Source organism: Scardinius erythrophthalmus (assembly GCF_964197995.2).
Source record: "Scardinius erythrophthalmus genome assembly, chromosome: 12".
In the NCBI taxonomy this organism is placed as follows: Eukaryota; Metazoa; Chordata; class Actinopteri; order Cypriniformes; family Leuciscidae; genus Scardinius; species Scardinius erythrophthalmus.
The window spans coordinates 36,041,052-36,057,862 of record NC_138232.1 but is presented as its reverse complement, the minus strand read 5'-3'; the positions used below and the strand labels follow the sequence as shown (position 1 = coordinate 36,057,862).

The 16,811-nt window shown below is 38.4% G+C and overlaps 1 protein-coding gene across 4 annotated transcripts in view; it reads left to right on the top strand.

The window, feature by feature from the left end:
- The window catches only part of kalrnb (kalirin RhoGEF kinase b), an 86,623-nt gene that overhangs the window by 54,990 nt on the left and 14,822 nt on the right, over positions 1 to 16,811 (top strand). For 2 of the 4 annotated variants that reach the window (XM_081380273.1, XM_081380274.1), the window contains exons 29-35: positions 2,027 to 2,119; positions 2,221 to 2,332; positions 2,591 to 2,781; positions 2,903 to 3,004; positions 3,615 to 3,757; positions 3,925 to 4,027; positions 10,265 to 10,511. In XM_081380273.1, the coding sequence (XP_081236399.1) occupies positions 2,027 to 2,119; positions 2,221 to 2,332; positions 2,591 to 2,781; positions 2,903 to 3,004; positions 3,615 to 3,757; positions 3,925 to 4,027; positions 10,265 to 10,511 (991 nt within the window). Of the gene's footprint in view, positions 1 to 2,026; positions 2,120 to 2,220; positions 2,333 to 2,590; positions 2,782 to 2,902; positions 3,005 to 3,614; positions 3,758 to 3,924; positions 4,028 to 7,307; positions 7,549 to 10,264; positions 10,512 to 16,811 lie in introns of those variants that run through there. The other 2 variants (XM_081380275.1, XM_081380276.1) reach the window with 2 other exon arrangements.

Here is a 16,811-nt window from a genome sequence, read left to right as displayed (position 1 = left end):
AATGCCCTCCGAAACGCATTCGAGACGGATTTGCATCCGATCGCTCAAACCACTTCAGGAGGTGGTCTAGTTGGGCCGCATTCCAGACGAAACAAGTGTAAATGTATCTGGTTGTTGAAACCACATACCGGTATGTAAAGTGTACTCCTCCCAAAAATGCTTAAAAAAATAAACGTGTGAGAGCGTGTTATTATAGGCTATATGCAATGTTATAGTCAGATATGACGACGCTACTGGAACACGCATCGCCGCAGATGAGCAGCTGAGCTATTCATGCCAACGTGCAAACTATCGCACATCAAAGTGAAAGTAAGTCGCAGACGCTTAACACACAAACATCATCATTAAAAGTAAATTCTAAAGAAACGAAATTATCTTACCAGGGCTGTTACTGCTCTCTCTTATTGCTGTCTTTGATTTTGAAATTTTAGCTGATGATCAATAAAATGCAGCTCATATCTGTTGCTTTCTGTGACGTGATCTGCAGCGCGGGAATTGAAGATCGGATTTAAATCCGTATCGCAAAAACACATTGATGTGACCAGGCAGGTGTAAATGGAATCGTTTTGATAATTCAGATAGTCCTAGCTATCCGATCTGAGAAAACGCATGAAGTGGGCAGGTGTAACAGCCCCGCGTGTAATAGTATTTTCAGTGCGTAGCCTTCATGCAATAAAGTGCGTCTCGTCTTCCCGACAGTACACAATCACTCGGGCGTTTAGTCGACAAAGTAACAGGAAGGAGGACAGTGCAAAATGGTGTAATATAGCCTGTTGAGGCTTTTTTTTAAATTTGTTTACAAAGGTCCTAACTGGCTGTTTTGCCTATTATGGAATGTATCACTATTTATGTCTGAGCCTAATGTTTAATATTTTTGAAGTGCAATTTTGTTTGCATCCATTTTATTTATTGTTTTTGGTATTTATTCAAGTGAATTTTGTTGTTAACAGAAACAGAGTCCATTGCTTTTATTGTTTTTGGTTGTTTTGTTCATTTTTTGTGGATATTTAAAATGTTTTCCGTTTTCAATGTTTAATATTCTTAAGAAATAAAAGTTTATCGATCTTTGGAAAGGTGTACCTGCATTATTATGCCATTATCATTATATTAGATGAAAATGGTCTCAGAACGACAATATTATCGTTTATCGCGATAATTTCTTGGACGATTTATCGTCCAGCAAAATTTGTTATCGTGACAGGCCTAGTCATGATGACGACGGTATGGGGAATGCCTTAGCGGGACTGCATCTGTAGCCCGTTTGGCATACTGCTGAAGCTATAAAGGATACACGGAACAAAGCAACATTGGCAAATATTTTCCTGTTATCACTGTAAAGCTGCTTTGATCACTGTATAAATAAAGGTGACTTGAGTTGACTTGAGGCGGATAGACCAGCAGAAAAACGATCCTGAAGGAACTCCAGCACTGAATCCATAGGGCAGTTAACTGGGTCCAACTGGTGTCCTCTGGACCATAAAGTGAAGACTCTCCACTTTAAATTGTACAGTTTCTTCAAGGGGTCAACTCTCTCAACAACCTCGGTTGAGAGACGAGTTTAGGGGGTTGATCCCCCTCAGGGGCCAAATCCACAACTTCCACTTCTCCGGCTGTGGGTGATAGATTGTGCCGCCTGCCTGTGATAGAAGGTCCCTTAGATATATTTGGTCCATGAACCATACTCGGGCTGGCCAGGACGAATCCCATCCTGGCAAATCCTCTTTGGAACTTCCAGGAGCAGAGCGATCAGGGGAAAGGTGTACAGACGAAGCCGGGGCCATGTCTGTACCATGGCATCCAGCCCCAGTTTTGGCCCGCGGGCCGCCTGTTGCCGACCCCTGTCCTAAAGGATTTTGGGTACTTGTTTTGGGGGCAGACCAGCTGGTCAACCAGCAAACCACCAGAGTGGAAGACCAGCAAGACCAGCTGCATACCATCTTAGACTTACTATCTTACCATCTTTGTTTAGCAATTACCACAGTTTTAAAGCCACAGGATTATTGTTGTTTTCTTCTGTTTCTCACAGGAAATACAGCGGAGACATGGGCTGGCCAATTCAATCTCATCGTACCTGATCAAGCCCGTTCAGAGAATCACCAAATACCAGCTGTTGCTGAAGGTGGAGACTCAGTTTTTTTGTCTGATGTGATGTAATAATTATGTAATTTTAAATACATCTTGTATCAGTTTGCAGCTCTAAATGGGTGTGTTTGTGAACAGGAGTTGCTGACATGTTGTGAGGAAGGGAAAGGAGAAATAAAGGAGGGTTTGGAGGTGATGCTTAGTGTGCCTAAACGCGCTAATGATGCCATGCACGTCAGCATGCTGGAGGGTGAGCGCTAATTACGGCAGCTGTGCTGAAAACGCAACTGTGTGCAGAAGGGTTTTTTCTTTTACGATTAGACTGTAGAATAAGATTTGAAAATACGATTTGAAGAATGTGCCGCTTGTTTTTAATTATGTATTTTCTTGCTTGATGAAAAAAATCACTGACCAAAAAGCCAGAATCTGAATTTCAGATCGGTGGCAGAATCATTTTGCGATGTAGTTATGCATCTGTTTATCTGTGTGATTGTTGTTGTGGTTTCAGGATTTGATGAGAACCTGGCCGTACAGGGTGAGCTGATCCTACAAGACACCTTCCAGGTGTGGGACCCCAAATCTCTGATACGCAAGGGCCGGGACCGACATCTCTTCCTCTTTGAGATCTCCCTCGTTTTCAGTAAAGAGATGAAAGACTCGTCTGGACGCACCAAATATGTTTACAAGAACAAGCTGTTGGTAAGGATGACACATTGTCAAGAAGTGTAAACATCATCAGCAAAATGAGGTCTTTAGTGACTTTTTCCCACTTTATTAGTAAGTCGCTAGTGGTAGTGTGAATTCAAATGTGTTTTGACAGACATCAGAATTAGGAGTCACCGAACACATTGAAGGCGATCCGTGTAAGTTTGCTCTATGGGGCGGTCGGACTCCCACATCTGACAACAAAACAGTTCTTAAGGTAAGATGTATATATGTGTATGTCTGTGTGTATCAGTGTCAGATAAACCTACAGAGATGTCAGAACGACTACTTAGTGGCTAGTGCACGTCATACTAAGTAATATTTCTACCTTTACTTTTACACTGTATAACACTGTGTTATAACACTGTATCCTAAACAGACATGACACCTGAAACAAGATATTATGATAATTAGCACCATCAAAATAAATGCTTAATGTATGCAGTTAATTAAATTAAGGATAATATTTCTAAACTGTTTCATCCTATGCGATTTACACAAAGGCTTATTATTTTGTCATCAATCCTGAACCGTCTGAAAGTACTGCAAAAAAAGAGTCACAATTGAGATTAATCAATTAAATATTTGAATCAATTGCCAGCCCTGTTTAGAATTTATCAAATGTTTTAGAAATTACAGAATAAAACCTGAACATTTTTTGCACCCATATTGCAAATATCAGCAATATTTTTGTCACACTAAATTCCTGACCCTGGTGCACATGCTTTGAGCCATTGTACTCAGTTTGGTGATGCAAGTTCAAATCACGCTTCTGAAATCATGCATTTTCTCTTCTGTCTCTAACACATCGTCTCATCCACCTGAAGGCCTCCAGTATAGAAGTGAAACAGGAGTGGATCCGAAACATCAGGGAGGTGATCCAGGAGAGAACGGTCCACCTGAAGGGGGCGCTAAAGGAGCCCATACACCCTCCTAAAACCCCAGCCAGGCAGCGCAGCATCAGCAAGAGGTATTTCGCCTCATCCACCTGCTCTCTTTTATTCCCTGCTCAGATTCTTCTCTAATCTGTATTAAGAGAATCAATACATCTGTACTCCCAAAATGCACAGCTCTAATCCCTATTGTGTATGTGATTATATTGGAAATTAGGTTAATAGTATTTATTTGATCTTTCAGGGAAACTACTGAGGATGCGGACAGTCAGGGTGATGCCAGCAGTCAGCCGGACACAATCTCCATCGCTTCCCGCACCTCCCAGAACACTGTAGACAGTGACAAGGTAGAACTACACTTCAGAAACACAAATCAAGTTTAATTTAAATGTAATCATGTCACAAAGTATGTGTGAGGATTAGGTTTCAAATATGTTTGTGTGAAAAATTATTTCTGTCCAATGGTACTTACTTCCCCTACGGAAAATATGGTTCTCTCGTGTAGGGCTGCACGATTCTTGCTAAAATGTGAATCACGGTTTTTCTCCATGGGAATTGAGATCACGATTCTCTTACACGATTCTCTTTTTTCTAACCAAAATTTATTGCACTCAAGTACAAAAAAAACAACAACAACAAAAAAACACAGGACATTCAGTATAATAAAGTGCAGGAGTAACAAAAAATTGTCTCTTTTCTTTATTTTAGACTCCTTAAAGTGAATAATTTTAAAGCTTTATGTTGTTGAACATAAGGGAACATTACAATAATAAAGAACCTGTGCTTTTTGCTCCAATTGGCACAGAACCTTAAAGGTTCTTGGCCAAGAACACTAGTGGTATTTTGAGGTGTGGCTCCCTTGTCTTTCATGGCTAACTCGTACTGTATTTTGTGGTGACGTTTGAGGTGATTGTAGAGATTAGTGGTGTTACCTTGCGGGGGGGTTTGATGTACATAGTACTTACATCTACTGTGTGTATACGGGAATACTCGACTTGGCAGTTTTATGGCATTTCTGTGTTTATTTGGCCGTTTAGGCGCGCAACCGAAGACAAAGGCTACTATGCTTGTCCGCGTTGCGCTCGGAGCGCGCGCACAGCGTCAGCATCCTGTCAGTATAATTCAGTTCTCTTTCGCGACTTATCGCGCTTTTAATATTTCTTTTCAATATAAAGCACATTCTGCTCTTTTCTTTATCTTTCATTCATGATTTGTTATTAATAACTTTAAACAGAATCATCAACTGAAATCTGCGCGGATTATCAAAAATACGACACATTTATAGGACATAAGGGTCTCTGCGGCAAAAGTGAAAGTAAAAGCACAGCAAAGCACCCGGTTCAATAAAAGGATATATTAAAGTTTATATAGCCTACTTTTACATTTTCGCTGCTGTTCTAAAATGATTTTCGCCATTACCTTAAACAAGCTGCTTGAATCCCAGTGCAGGAGCTGTAGGTTACAATTTACCACAGAAACGTAAGCGGTTAGTTGATTGCTGTGGTGACTCGTGACACTCGCAAACAGCACTGAACACGCACTTTTACCGGTACAACTTGAATATTATTATTATTATTATTATTATCATAAAATAAAATAATACACGGAAAAGGAAATACACGGAAGTGAATCGCCATCATTAAGAAATGAGATCGCATTTATGTTTGAATCGAGATCGTGATTTTTTTTCGATTAATCGTGCAGCCCTACTCTCATGGACACATACGCTGTTTAGACAGCAAGCATCTTCCTCTGCAGTGTGTGTGTGTGTGTTACACTTTTTAATTTTTTTTGTTGAATAGAAAAGTTCAAGAGGACAGCATTTATTTGAAATAGATTTTTTTTAAACATTGTAAATGTCTTTGTGACTTTTGATTAATTTACTACATCCTTGCTGAATTAAGTAGTAATGTCTTTAAAAAAGGAAAACCATTCTTCCAGAGGATACTGTATTCCCTCATTTGGTGTTTTGATGATGATCAAAATTTAAGTCTACAATCTCAGGAAAACGGTCCAAAATCTCCCCTAGATCTTCCTTTAATTGGTCTCACGTCTGTGTGTGTATGAGTGCATTACTGAAACTTACAATATTCCCCAAGTTATTTTTGTCTGTAGGATGATTCATTTGCTCGCTTTCTTTTACCGCCTTCCTTGTTGACTTGTTTTTGTTATATAATGTTTATCCCTGTCCAACTAAATTTGATTCTGATTCGCTGTTATTCCTTCCAGTATGCCAGTGTGGCACAAACTGTATCATTGCTCTTCGTCTCTCCCTCTGTTATTTCTCTGTAATTTTATGATTACTTGCGCCTGCGCTTAACCTCAGGGCAGTCTCTCCGCTCTTGTTTCATTCATCCGTCTAATTACAGACAAAAAAGCTCAGTCAACAGCAGCGCTTGTTTCCTAGAAACACTCTTTCAAGCATGCGCTCCTGGTTGTTTTGCAGTGGTTTGTGTGGTTTACATCATGACACAGACTTGTCTCCATCTTAGATGGCACACCCTGACCGTTCACTGACTGTCTGACACTGCATGTTACACACAAAAAGGCGAGTGTTGGCGGTAACCGCTAGCTCCAATCTGATTGGCTGCTTAGCGGTGGGTTTATTTGCAACAATTTTATAGTAATATGTATAGTATAGTAGTTTGCGAGGTTAATGGCATCCATATTTTTTTAAAGAAAAGAGTTTTGAGATACTTTGTATAAATAAACATGACTTTTTTAGTATGTAGTGCATGTAAATATTGCTTAGACAAGTGCTTGAGAAGTAAGTCTGACAGATCACAGTCACTTTATATGTCAGTCCTTCTGTATAATTTATTTTTTCAGAATTTGCTGCAATATAAAAAACACCCATTGCTAGTCAAAAGAGTTGTACATTTTATTTAGCTTTTGTCACTTAACAAAGCAACTTGCAAATCACGCGATTAGTCATAATTGCACACATACAGTTTTCTTTTTTCCTCTCTCTTTTCTTTCTCTTTGGAGTTATTGTACAGTTAGGCCTTCTTATGTCATTGTGGTTTGAGGTTTGTGTGCATGTATGACTGTGCGTGTGTGGGCGGCTCAATGGACATTCAAATATAGAACTATATATAGGCTTCTCATATTGCTTATTTTTCACAGACTAGACATTTCTTGACTTGTTTGTGTCTCTGTGTAGTCTGGTTTGGCATGTTGACATGTGTCCCCAGAAGTTAGCTAAATCTGACAAAACCTCAATTTTGACGTCATCCTCAAAGGTTACAATAATTCCAAAATAACAATAATATTGTTTCCTTAAGGTTTAGTCTATGGAATGTCCCCATAAAACATGGAAACCCAGTGTGTGTGTGTGTGTGTGTGTGTGTGTGTGTGTGTGTGTGTGTGTGTGTGTGTGTGTGTGTGTGTGTGTGTGTGTGTGTGTGTGTTGTAGTATTATTTGCTCTCTGTCTTCAGCTCACAAACGTGTGTGCACACACACACACACACACACACACCTCACTCCTTCCTTGCTTAGTTTGGAGTGTTGCGACTTTTCATTTATTTTTTTCCTGTCTGTCCTGTTGGAGTCTCTGCTTGTTTTCCTCCCCTTTCTCTCAGTCTCTCCCATATGGGCAGAACCCTCTCATTACTCCTCTGCTGTGCAGATCTAAATGACAGCTCAATATCTCTGTACTCTTAAGAAAATGTTGAGCATGAGTGCAGTCACTAGCTCTATGCGAGGCTCTGGGAACGAGCACTTGGGTTAGACAATTTTCTACCTGAGTGTCAGCCAATCAGAAGGCGAATTTGGTTGGCAGTCTAACTTCTGGTTGGTTGTATTGGCGGTACAGATAGTGTCATGCCCAGGTGGAGGAGTTTCAGACTACCCAACAGAACCAGACCTGTGAGTACACATGCTTCTGATGGATTTAATGGGGATTTGTGGTAGTTTTAAAGGGAAATTTGACAGCATGTCGTTTTTGATATTGTTTGAGATTTGCTGTACAGCCGAAACAAACTTTGTTGCATTATTTTCCTGTTATCACTGTAAAGCTGCTTTGAAACAATCTGTATTGTTAAAAGCGCCAAACAAATATATGTGACTTGACTTGACTTGACTTGACTTGGTATATACTTAGAGATTAAAGCACAATTTTAACGGTTTATTTATGTTTTTAATGATTTATAAAGCAATCTGTTTGTAGATTGACCAAGATCCATTTAAATTGCCTCTTGTTTTACAATTGAAAACACTGCTTTAGTATCAAAAATGATATTTAATAATGCTTTTTAGACATCAGTGGCTGTTTAATCAGGCTCTAGCCAGGTTTCAACCCAACTAGTAAGATCGCCCGCTGATTTAACTGTGATAGTACTCTGTGTTTTCCCCATAATCATTCTCTAATTATTTCATGTGTCTCTGCTGAAGTTTGCACTTTAAATGTAGGAGTGTACTTACACATCTGTCTGTGTGTGTGTGTGTGTGTGTGTGTGTGTGTGTGTGTGTGTGTGTGTGTGTGTGTGTGTGTGTGTGTGTGTGTGTGTGTGTGTGTGTGTGTGTGTGTGTGTGTGTGTGTGTGTGTGTTTTCTGTCCCATAAGCATGAGCTCACATTTGGACTGTGTTTTTTGGTTTGCTCAGGAGGGAGTGGCTGTTCATATTTTACTCCATGTGTTTGTGTGTGTCAGAATTTTTAATCTGAAGCCTACCTAATATCTTATAATTAGTATCAGAAATAATAACTGGACTCCTGATTTCAAAACCAAACAACATTAGAAAATATATTATAATAGTGTACAATATTTTTTGTAATATTTTTAAAGATAATTTAAAATACATTCATTTTTTTAAATATATAATATAATGCATAAACCAGTAGTTAATATACAAAATTAACGTGTAAAAATGTAAATTAATATTTCTAATTATTTGAATGGATAATACTGATTTACAGATTATATAATGTATTCATGATTTTAAATTACTTTATAATAGTCAAAGTTATCAAATTGTTACCTATTATTATTATTATGTTATTGTGACTAGTGCAAATATGATAAAAGTAGTTCATGAGTAGTTACAGCGTCTGTGTGTCTACTACTACAAGTTTTTAATTTTACTAGAATTGCACATATATATGTTACTAGTACACCTCGAATCCAGTCTGTATGGCGTCTGTTGTGAATAAAGGAAAAGTGTCAGCATGTCACATGTAACACCCTGTCTCATTCTCTGTGGGGGATTATGCTTTCCTCATGGCTGGGAATTCTGTCAGTATGGAATACTCGTTTCCATATGGTGGGAATTCCTGGCCAGCTGTAAAGAATCAGGGAGGGAAAACACCCTGCATTTCCCCTGAGGAGGGCGTATCTCTCTCCTCCACCCAACACACACTCCTCCATCTCTGCCTCGCTCTACAGGGACTCTAGAGTTGGAAATGTAGAATTATATTTCTTGTATTTCTATTGTAGCTTTGTGAACAGAATTAATTACATACACACTCACATTTATAAGAATAACTCTCACAGATGCATCACAGATATTCAAGACAATGAATGATGAATGTGTGTTTCGCCCCTTAGAACCTACATTCAGGGAACGGCTCTGTCTGGGGTGGGACGCTGGGTCAGAGCAGAACCTGTGTCGACACCCAAAAGCTCAGTCTAAAAGTTGGATGTAGTCAGGAAGGAGGTCAGAGATGGAGAGAGAACAGCTGTTTAGACCTGCCTTTCCTCTCTTACTCATCCTGTTTCTCATAATCTTTAGCTGAGTTTCTGTTTCAGTGGGTGTGCTTGATGGAGATTAGAACATGTTTCTGTGTGTCTGTAAATGTGTGTGTGAGGAGATGAATTGATTATCTGTCACTGGTAGTGTGTGCGTTTGACTCAGGTGGTGATGGTTGCTCTCTGCAGGCTGACCATCCTTCATTTCTCTCAGCCTGCCCTGTTTTTCTTTTCATCTGGGACGGTTTCGTTATAGAAAATTCTTGAGAACATTTCCTGTATGAAATTTAGCATGAATGACATTTAATTCGTCCTTGTTAAATAAAACTTTTTTTTTTAAATCTTACTTTTCCCAAACTTTTTAATGGTAGCAGCAAAAACTGTTTTAAACAATAATAATAATATGAAATGTTTCTTGAGCAGAAAATTAGCATATTAGAATGATTTCTGAAGGATCATGTGACACTGAAGACTGGAGTAATGATGCTGAAAATACAGCCATCACAGGAATAAAATACATTTAAATAATTTATTGAAATAGAAACCAGTTCTTTATTTCTACAATATTACTGTTTTTACTGTATTTGTGATCAGATAAATGCATCCTTGATGAGCACAAGAGACTTCTTTGTGTCCTGTAGTATATGTCCAAATTATTTAAGCGACTGTTCAAAAGATTGGGGCCAGTAATATTTTTTTATTATGTTACAAAAGATTTCTATTTCAAATAAATGCTGTTCTTTTGGACTTTCTATTCTGAAAAAAAAAAATGTTTCGAGGTTTTCACAACTGTTTTCATAAACTGTTTTCAACATTGATAATAATACAAACACACTTTCTTCCTTGATAATAGTAGAGGCTTCTTTAAAAACCTGCATCTGTCTTTCTCTCTCTGTAGTTGTCGGGTGGCTGTGAGCAGACTGTGGTTCTGCAGGACTTTGTTGCGGGCTCAGTGGGTGAGTTGAGCATTCAGTCGGGTCAGACCGTCGAGCTGTTGGAGAGGTCTGGAGAGCGGCCCGGCTGGTGTCTAGTGCGGACCACCGAACACTCGCCCCCTCAGGAGGGTCTGGTTCCCAGCAGTACCCTGTCTGTGTCTCACTCCCGCAGTAGTGTCGACATGGACTGCTTTTTCCCACCTGGGAAAGGTGAGCCACACACACATAAATATCCACCGCCCACAAACACAGGTCATATTTCTGATGGCCTCATTCCGCATTCTGCTTAGAAACAGCCAAAGCCGCCTCTACTAGTTCTAAGCACCACTTGGTGAAGTAATATGGAATTGCAATGCAGTCAATTTATTAACAAATAAATGTTTTGATTCATTTGTTGATCAAGTATTTGTAATTTGTGACAAGATACTTTCTGATATATTTGTGCCCAACTTTGACATGCTTTTACCCAAAGCGACTTACATTGCATTCAAGATATAAATTTCATCAGATCATGCATTCCCTGGGAATCGAACCCATGACTTCAGCGTTGCTGGTGCCATGTTCTACTATTTGAGAAATAGGAAAGCTTGATCCATTTACAAAAATCCATTTTACAAAAATCAGTCAATTGCAAAACATTTATTATAACATAAAAAATAATGCAAAAATAATGATTTTGTCAGAAATAATAATGGATAGCTTATCCAAAAATCTCTTAACCAGAGGCCGGGGCCCACAAGGGGTCCTCAGCAAGCGTACGAGGGGGGATGCAATTTAATTGACTATTATTAATATATTAAAACCTTCTACCGTAATAAAAAATATACAATAATGACTGATAGAATTTATTTTTCCTCCTCAGTAACTTTTTTTAAGCGTAAAATAATTGTATCTATATCAACACTCCCAGTTTATGTTAATAATATATTGTAGTTATAGTAATGTTAATATTATATTATATAGGGACCTTTGAAATTTGTGTTGGGAAGTTTAAGTCAAAAGGTTGAGAACCACATGATTTATAGTAGTTTTGACAGCCTCAGTTACTATGTACTTTCTTCGCATGCAAAAGAGCAACTTGGACATTCTGTTCAATAGCTACTTTTGTGTTCTGCAGGGAAAAAGCCATACGAGTTTCAAATAAAGTATAATTAGTATAAGAATTAATATTTTTGGATGACCTGTCCCTTTAAGCTGTTGTACACGTGCCCACGGCTCTCTGAACAGCATGAGCTCTGGCTTCTTCCAGGGGAGCCAGTTCTGCTCTCGGTGGGTGAGGCACAAATAGGGTTTGATCATTAATTAGCAGCGTGCTAGTGATGCTACCAAAGGCTTGCGTCCTGCTTTGATGAAACTCAGGGGATTGTTGTATGTGTTTGGTGGGGCTTCAATCCTGGGACTCTCACGGGCTTATGAGATGTTTCACACAATAGATCCACACTGAAACCATGTAGAACCATTTTAGCTTTCAATTGTCCTCACTTGAATGATTCAACTTTCTATAAGAGGGTTCTTTTTACTTTTAATAGTTAGGTGTGGCTCTAGGGCTCCCCTTCTTTGACGTGGAAATTTTCTCCGGTTCAGTTCTTCTGTTCAGTCCGTTGAGGTCAGAGGCGAGTAAACATGAACACACTGGAGAGCTGCTTCATTGTAAATTGAAGTCATACTTTAATATTGTAAAGCTGCTTGCTTCCTGTTGCATCCCAGCAGTGTGGGCGGCATCTGGATGTTTGCTTACAGTATACCGCTACAAAGTTATTTTGAACTTCTTTTTACCCCTAAAAAGAACTTCGCTGTGAGTATATTGGGGTCTTTAGAGCGTCCATATACTTCAAGTAAGCACCCAGCTTTGGTTTTTGGGTCAGGGTGGTGTTAAAGTGTGTCTTTAAGGCCCCATACTGTCTGAAGCGGAACACTCTGTATTGTATAGTCCCTTTACTTCCTGTTGTCTCCCTGCACTGCACTTCCTGTGTTTAGAAGAGCACATTTCTAAACATCCCAACCAGAACCCCCTGACCTCATCACTGTTCAGGCCTGGATCTAAGAATAGACAGAGGAAAGGGGGAGTCGACCTTTTCCAGGTAGGTTTCAAGAAAAATAAATAGAAATCAACCGAAGAACTGACTGGTCAAGGTGACTGCTAAACTATGACAAGATGTGTTGTCTTGAACTTTTAACTCTTTCTGCAACTCAACTGTAAATTGTCCACCGCCCTGTGAATATGAATGTTTACATGGTGTAAACTTCATCGACAGGAATTAATATATGTAACACATAACCAGAAGTTCATGCACCTTGATAATTTAGATAACTAAATAACTAACTAAGTCAAAGAATTTGATCTGGAATGATCTTGGTCAATTGTCATTTGGATTTTTTCGATGCCTGTTCACATTTCTGCCTGTTTGTTGTTAGTAGGTGACATTGCTGTGGGTATGTGGAGTGTGTGTGTGTATGTGTGTGCTATATCTGATGCAAGGGGGTTATAGTAAACAGAAAGTAATGGATTAGAAGCATGGAAAATCTTTAGTCAGGCATGAAGGATTCTGTCCTGACTGTACGCTATGCTACACCTCATTCTGTTGACTGGGCTTATTTCAGTTCTGTTATTGGAACTTCAGCCCTATTATTGGACCGTCATGTTGATGTTCTTGGAACTTTGTTTCCAAAATGTTGCCCTGCCGGTTGTCACATAGTTAACCTGTACAGTGTAGGTATATAATTCCAAGGAGGGCCAACCTGGAGAAAAGAAAATGTCATATACTGACATGAGATAGTTAAACCATGTGAAATATAGTATACCTTTCTCCTCAATTGAGCTGTACTTAGAAAGTTTGCCACAACGTTTCACATTTTCACTTATACTGAAAGAAAATTGGTGTTGAAACAGATTTCACAAATAATTACAAAGAAATGGCAAGTAACACACTGAATTAAATGTGAAATTTTTAAGAAGACTAAAATAATATTTTCTTATAAAACCTATACTCCAATAATAAAAAAAAATGTTTTTACAGTGTAGCATTTGAGTTTTTGCAAGTCAATATTACAAAACTTGCAACGCGAAATATGGCAAAATAAGTCCTGCCTTATATAAAAGAGCCAATCACTAATTGTTAAAGTCATCTCTTAACTGAAGCTGCCGTTAGAAGCTCTGGTTACTATTGAAACAATAAAGACAGTTAAGGCAAGGTTAAGAAAACACCAAACAATGAATCTAAGTTTAAAAAAAAATCATAAATTTTTTATTTTTAATAAATTGTGAAATTTCTTTTTTTATAATAAAAACCACGAGGTAATGCCTATTTTTCCATTGATCAACTGAATAACCTTGCAAAATGAAAGTTCTTCAGTTTATTTTATAATTTTCTCAAAAATAAAGATTCTTTATTGCCATTGATGGTTCAATGAAGAGCCTTTAACATCCATGGAACCTTTCCATTACACAAAAGGCTTTTTATAGTGAAAAAGAAGGTTCTTTAGATTATTAAAATGTTCTTCACAGTAAGAAGAAAACGGTTATTTTAAGAACTGCTCACTGAAAGGTTCTTTAGACTAGAGAACTAAAAATGGTTCTTCAGTGGCATCTCAGAGCAGAGTCTGCAAAGCGTCACGAGAGGCGGTGTTAAATTACCTCATGTCTCACAGCACATAACATTACAATAATGACGTATCACGCGAGCAGGGTATGGAAATACATATGTTGACAGGCAGGTATCCTATCATTGCATTCCGTCAAACATTCTTTGGTCCTGAGACTTCCACAGAGGATATATGTTTTTATATTTAGACCACTTCTATTATTGATTGCTATCAGGATGTAAAGAGAGTTTCAACCAGTATAACAAGAAGTGTTTATAAAGCAAATTGCCTACCCTACCTTTAAGAGTGTAAACGCAGGTTATTATCGTGAGTGCTTTTCTTGCTTTTCTTTTCATTGATGTTTGCATATCTTAAATGTGTCTGTAATTTGATGCTTAAGATATTTATGTGTATAATATGACCATTTAGTTGTATGTATGTTTGTGTTCTTGAAACTGCTGAAGTGGGGATGGAGATCTTGTGATATAGACACACCCTTTCAAAAATGGGCCACTGCAGCATGCAGACGTAGCTGATGTAAGGATTCACACACACACGCAGACAGACACACAAATGAACTACACTTACAATACTACTTTGTCTTTCCATGGAACAACTCAAAAACTGTGACTTCTGCTTTTTTTTCCTCCAGTCTCGTTTGAGGAGAAAAAAACTATTTTTGCATATTGGATTTTGCAGACCTCAATGAATTCAGTGGAGCCTTCCTGTATCCCTCTGAATGTGTGTGTGTGTGTGTGTGTGTGTGTGTGTGTGTGTGTGTGTGTGTGTGTGTCTCAGTGGCCCCTGGCCCCGCCCCCTGGCCCCTCCTCTTTATTGTGAAAAAGAGTAGCGTTGAACTTCCAGCTTAGCTTCAGTATTAAAGCGGGCTTAGTCAAAGCGTCCTCCACCTCCTATACCGCCCTTCTCCCTTTCTCCTCCTCTCTGTCTCTCACCTGTCTCTGGACGCACATATGAGACGGTGACCGAGCAGCATGCGGAGTGGGAGGTCGTGTTGCTCTTGTGGAGTTTGTCTCAGTTGGATTTTGGGAAAGATTTGCTGTTGTGATGGCGCAGGTGCGTAAGTCAACACAGTCTGTTTGCTTGTGGAATGTATGCAGATGCATTCAGTTGAATTTCTTTTCGCAGTGTGTGTCTGTTCATGCCCTGTGGGAGTTGAGTGTTGTGTGTCTGGGTTAATAATTATGATTGAGTTTTGTGTGTTTAACGGAATTTGTTGTTGGTGTATGTGCATCTTTTCATCTGAACTCTGGTATTTAATGTAACAGTTCACTGATCTGAATCCGGGAGATCTCAGACGAGCTCAAGGGTGTTTTGAGTGATTCAACTAACAATTATTTACAGATAACAGGGTTTCGTGTTTAATGCAAAAGCATTGCTGATTTTTCTTTCAGCAATCTTGTCTTTTTTGGAGGTCGACAAGCATTTACATTGTCAAAAGTGAAAATGTGCAGTTGTTACATACTTTTATCTTAAGCAACTAACAGTGCAATTAGTGTATATATTTTAAAAATGTAACCCATGTCCTTGGTGTTGCTAGCACCATGTTCTATGGATTGTGCTACAGGAACCCTTCGAAATGACTTTTCTGACATACATTCATAAACACTGAGGTTTAATCTCATGTAGTCAGCTTGCAGTTGTATTATCGAAAATTTTGACATGAATAAAAACAGATAATTTAGCGGTTACCTATTTTTTACGTTATAAGGTGATTTGTTATTCATAAATATATAATTCAAATTTAAATTGTATCCCTTTTTCTTTTTTCCCTCTTTCATATCTACTGTGTTTTGATTTTTTAAAGCATAATTAATGGAAAAAAATAGGAAAGCTGTGTGTGTGTGAGCGATACTGCCCCCTCAAGCTTCTCTGTTTTCCTGTAACCTAATTTCTCCATCAACAAACCAATGTGTCTGCTGTTCCCTTAGCTTTGAAGCTCAAATCAAGTTCTCTGCTCTGTTTGATCATTTCTTGCCCTTTTTTCTTGAAGAATAACATGCTCTTTGAAGAATCTGCACATTTTGGCTCTTAGCAATTGTCTGTGTGAATTAGGATCAGGGGTCTTCGAACTTTTTTTTTTTTACAAGAACCTCTTAGTGGACAGATTGATGACACTGTACACTTATTGACTTGACTTTTGTATCAGATTTTATGCCTGGGTTATAATGTGAATAATGCCATATTAATGTATTTACATACATTGGATAGATATTGCATAGATATATGGAATGGATGATGTACATCCACCTGGTTGTTATCACAGAATAAACCCAGACAGGGTGATCAGGACCCCGACGTGAAGCGGAGGTTGTATCTGTTAATATTATTTAATGGACCTGAGCTAACATGAACTAACAGTGAACAGTTGTATTTTTATTCACAAATGTTAACCAAGATTAATCATTACGGTAACAACTGTATTGTTCACTGTTAGGTAACCTTACTATATTAAAATAGTCATTGTTTATGTACGGTGTCACATTAATTAAGTATTTTTTAGCACTGGTCGACGTTAACATTTTAGTTGATTAATATTGCATTTTGATAAAATGCGTTTTTTCCTGTTTTTGTTTTTAATTTGAGATCCAACAATAATTGGAGTACTGCAGTACTGCTGCTCACCCTACAAAGTGTGAACACAATACATTTGTTCCTGCATTTTCTACAGGACTTTTAGTCCTTCTTTTTGTTGTTTTTGTTCCGGATAGAATGTAACATCAGCAACTTGTGCACATGAGTGTGGGTGACTGGTTATATCAGGTGGGTGTTTCATCTGATATTGAGAGAGAAATTCAGATAAAAAGGTAGCAGTATGAAGATTCAGTTTGTCTGTTGCTATTGTTGGAATGTTTAACCATCAGGCGCCTGTTGTAATGACAGTAGTGAAACTCTAACAAAGGAGCATTA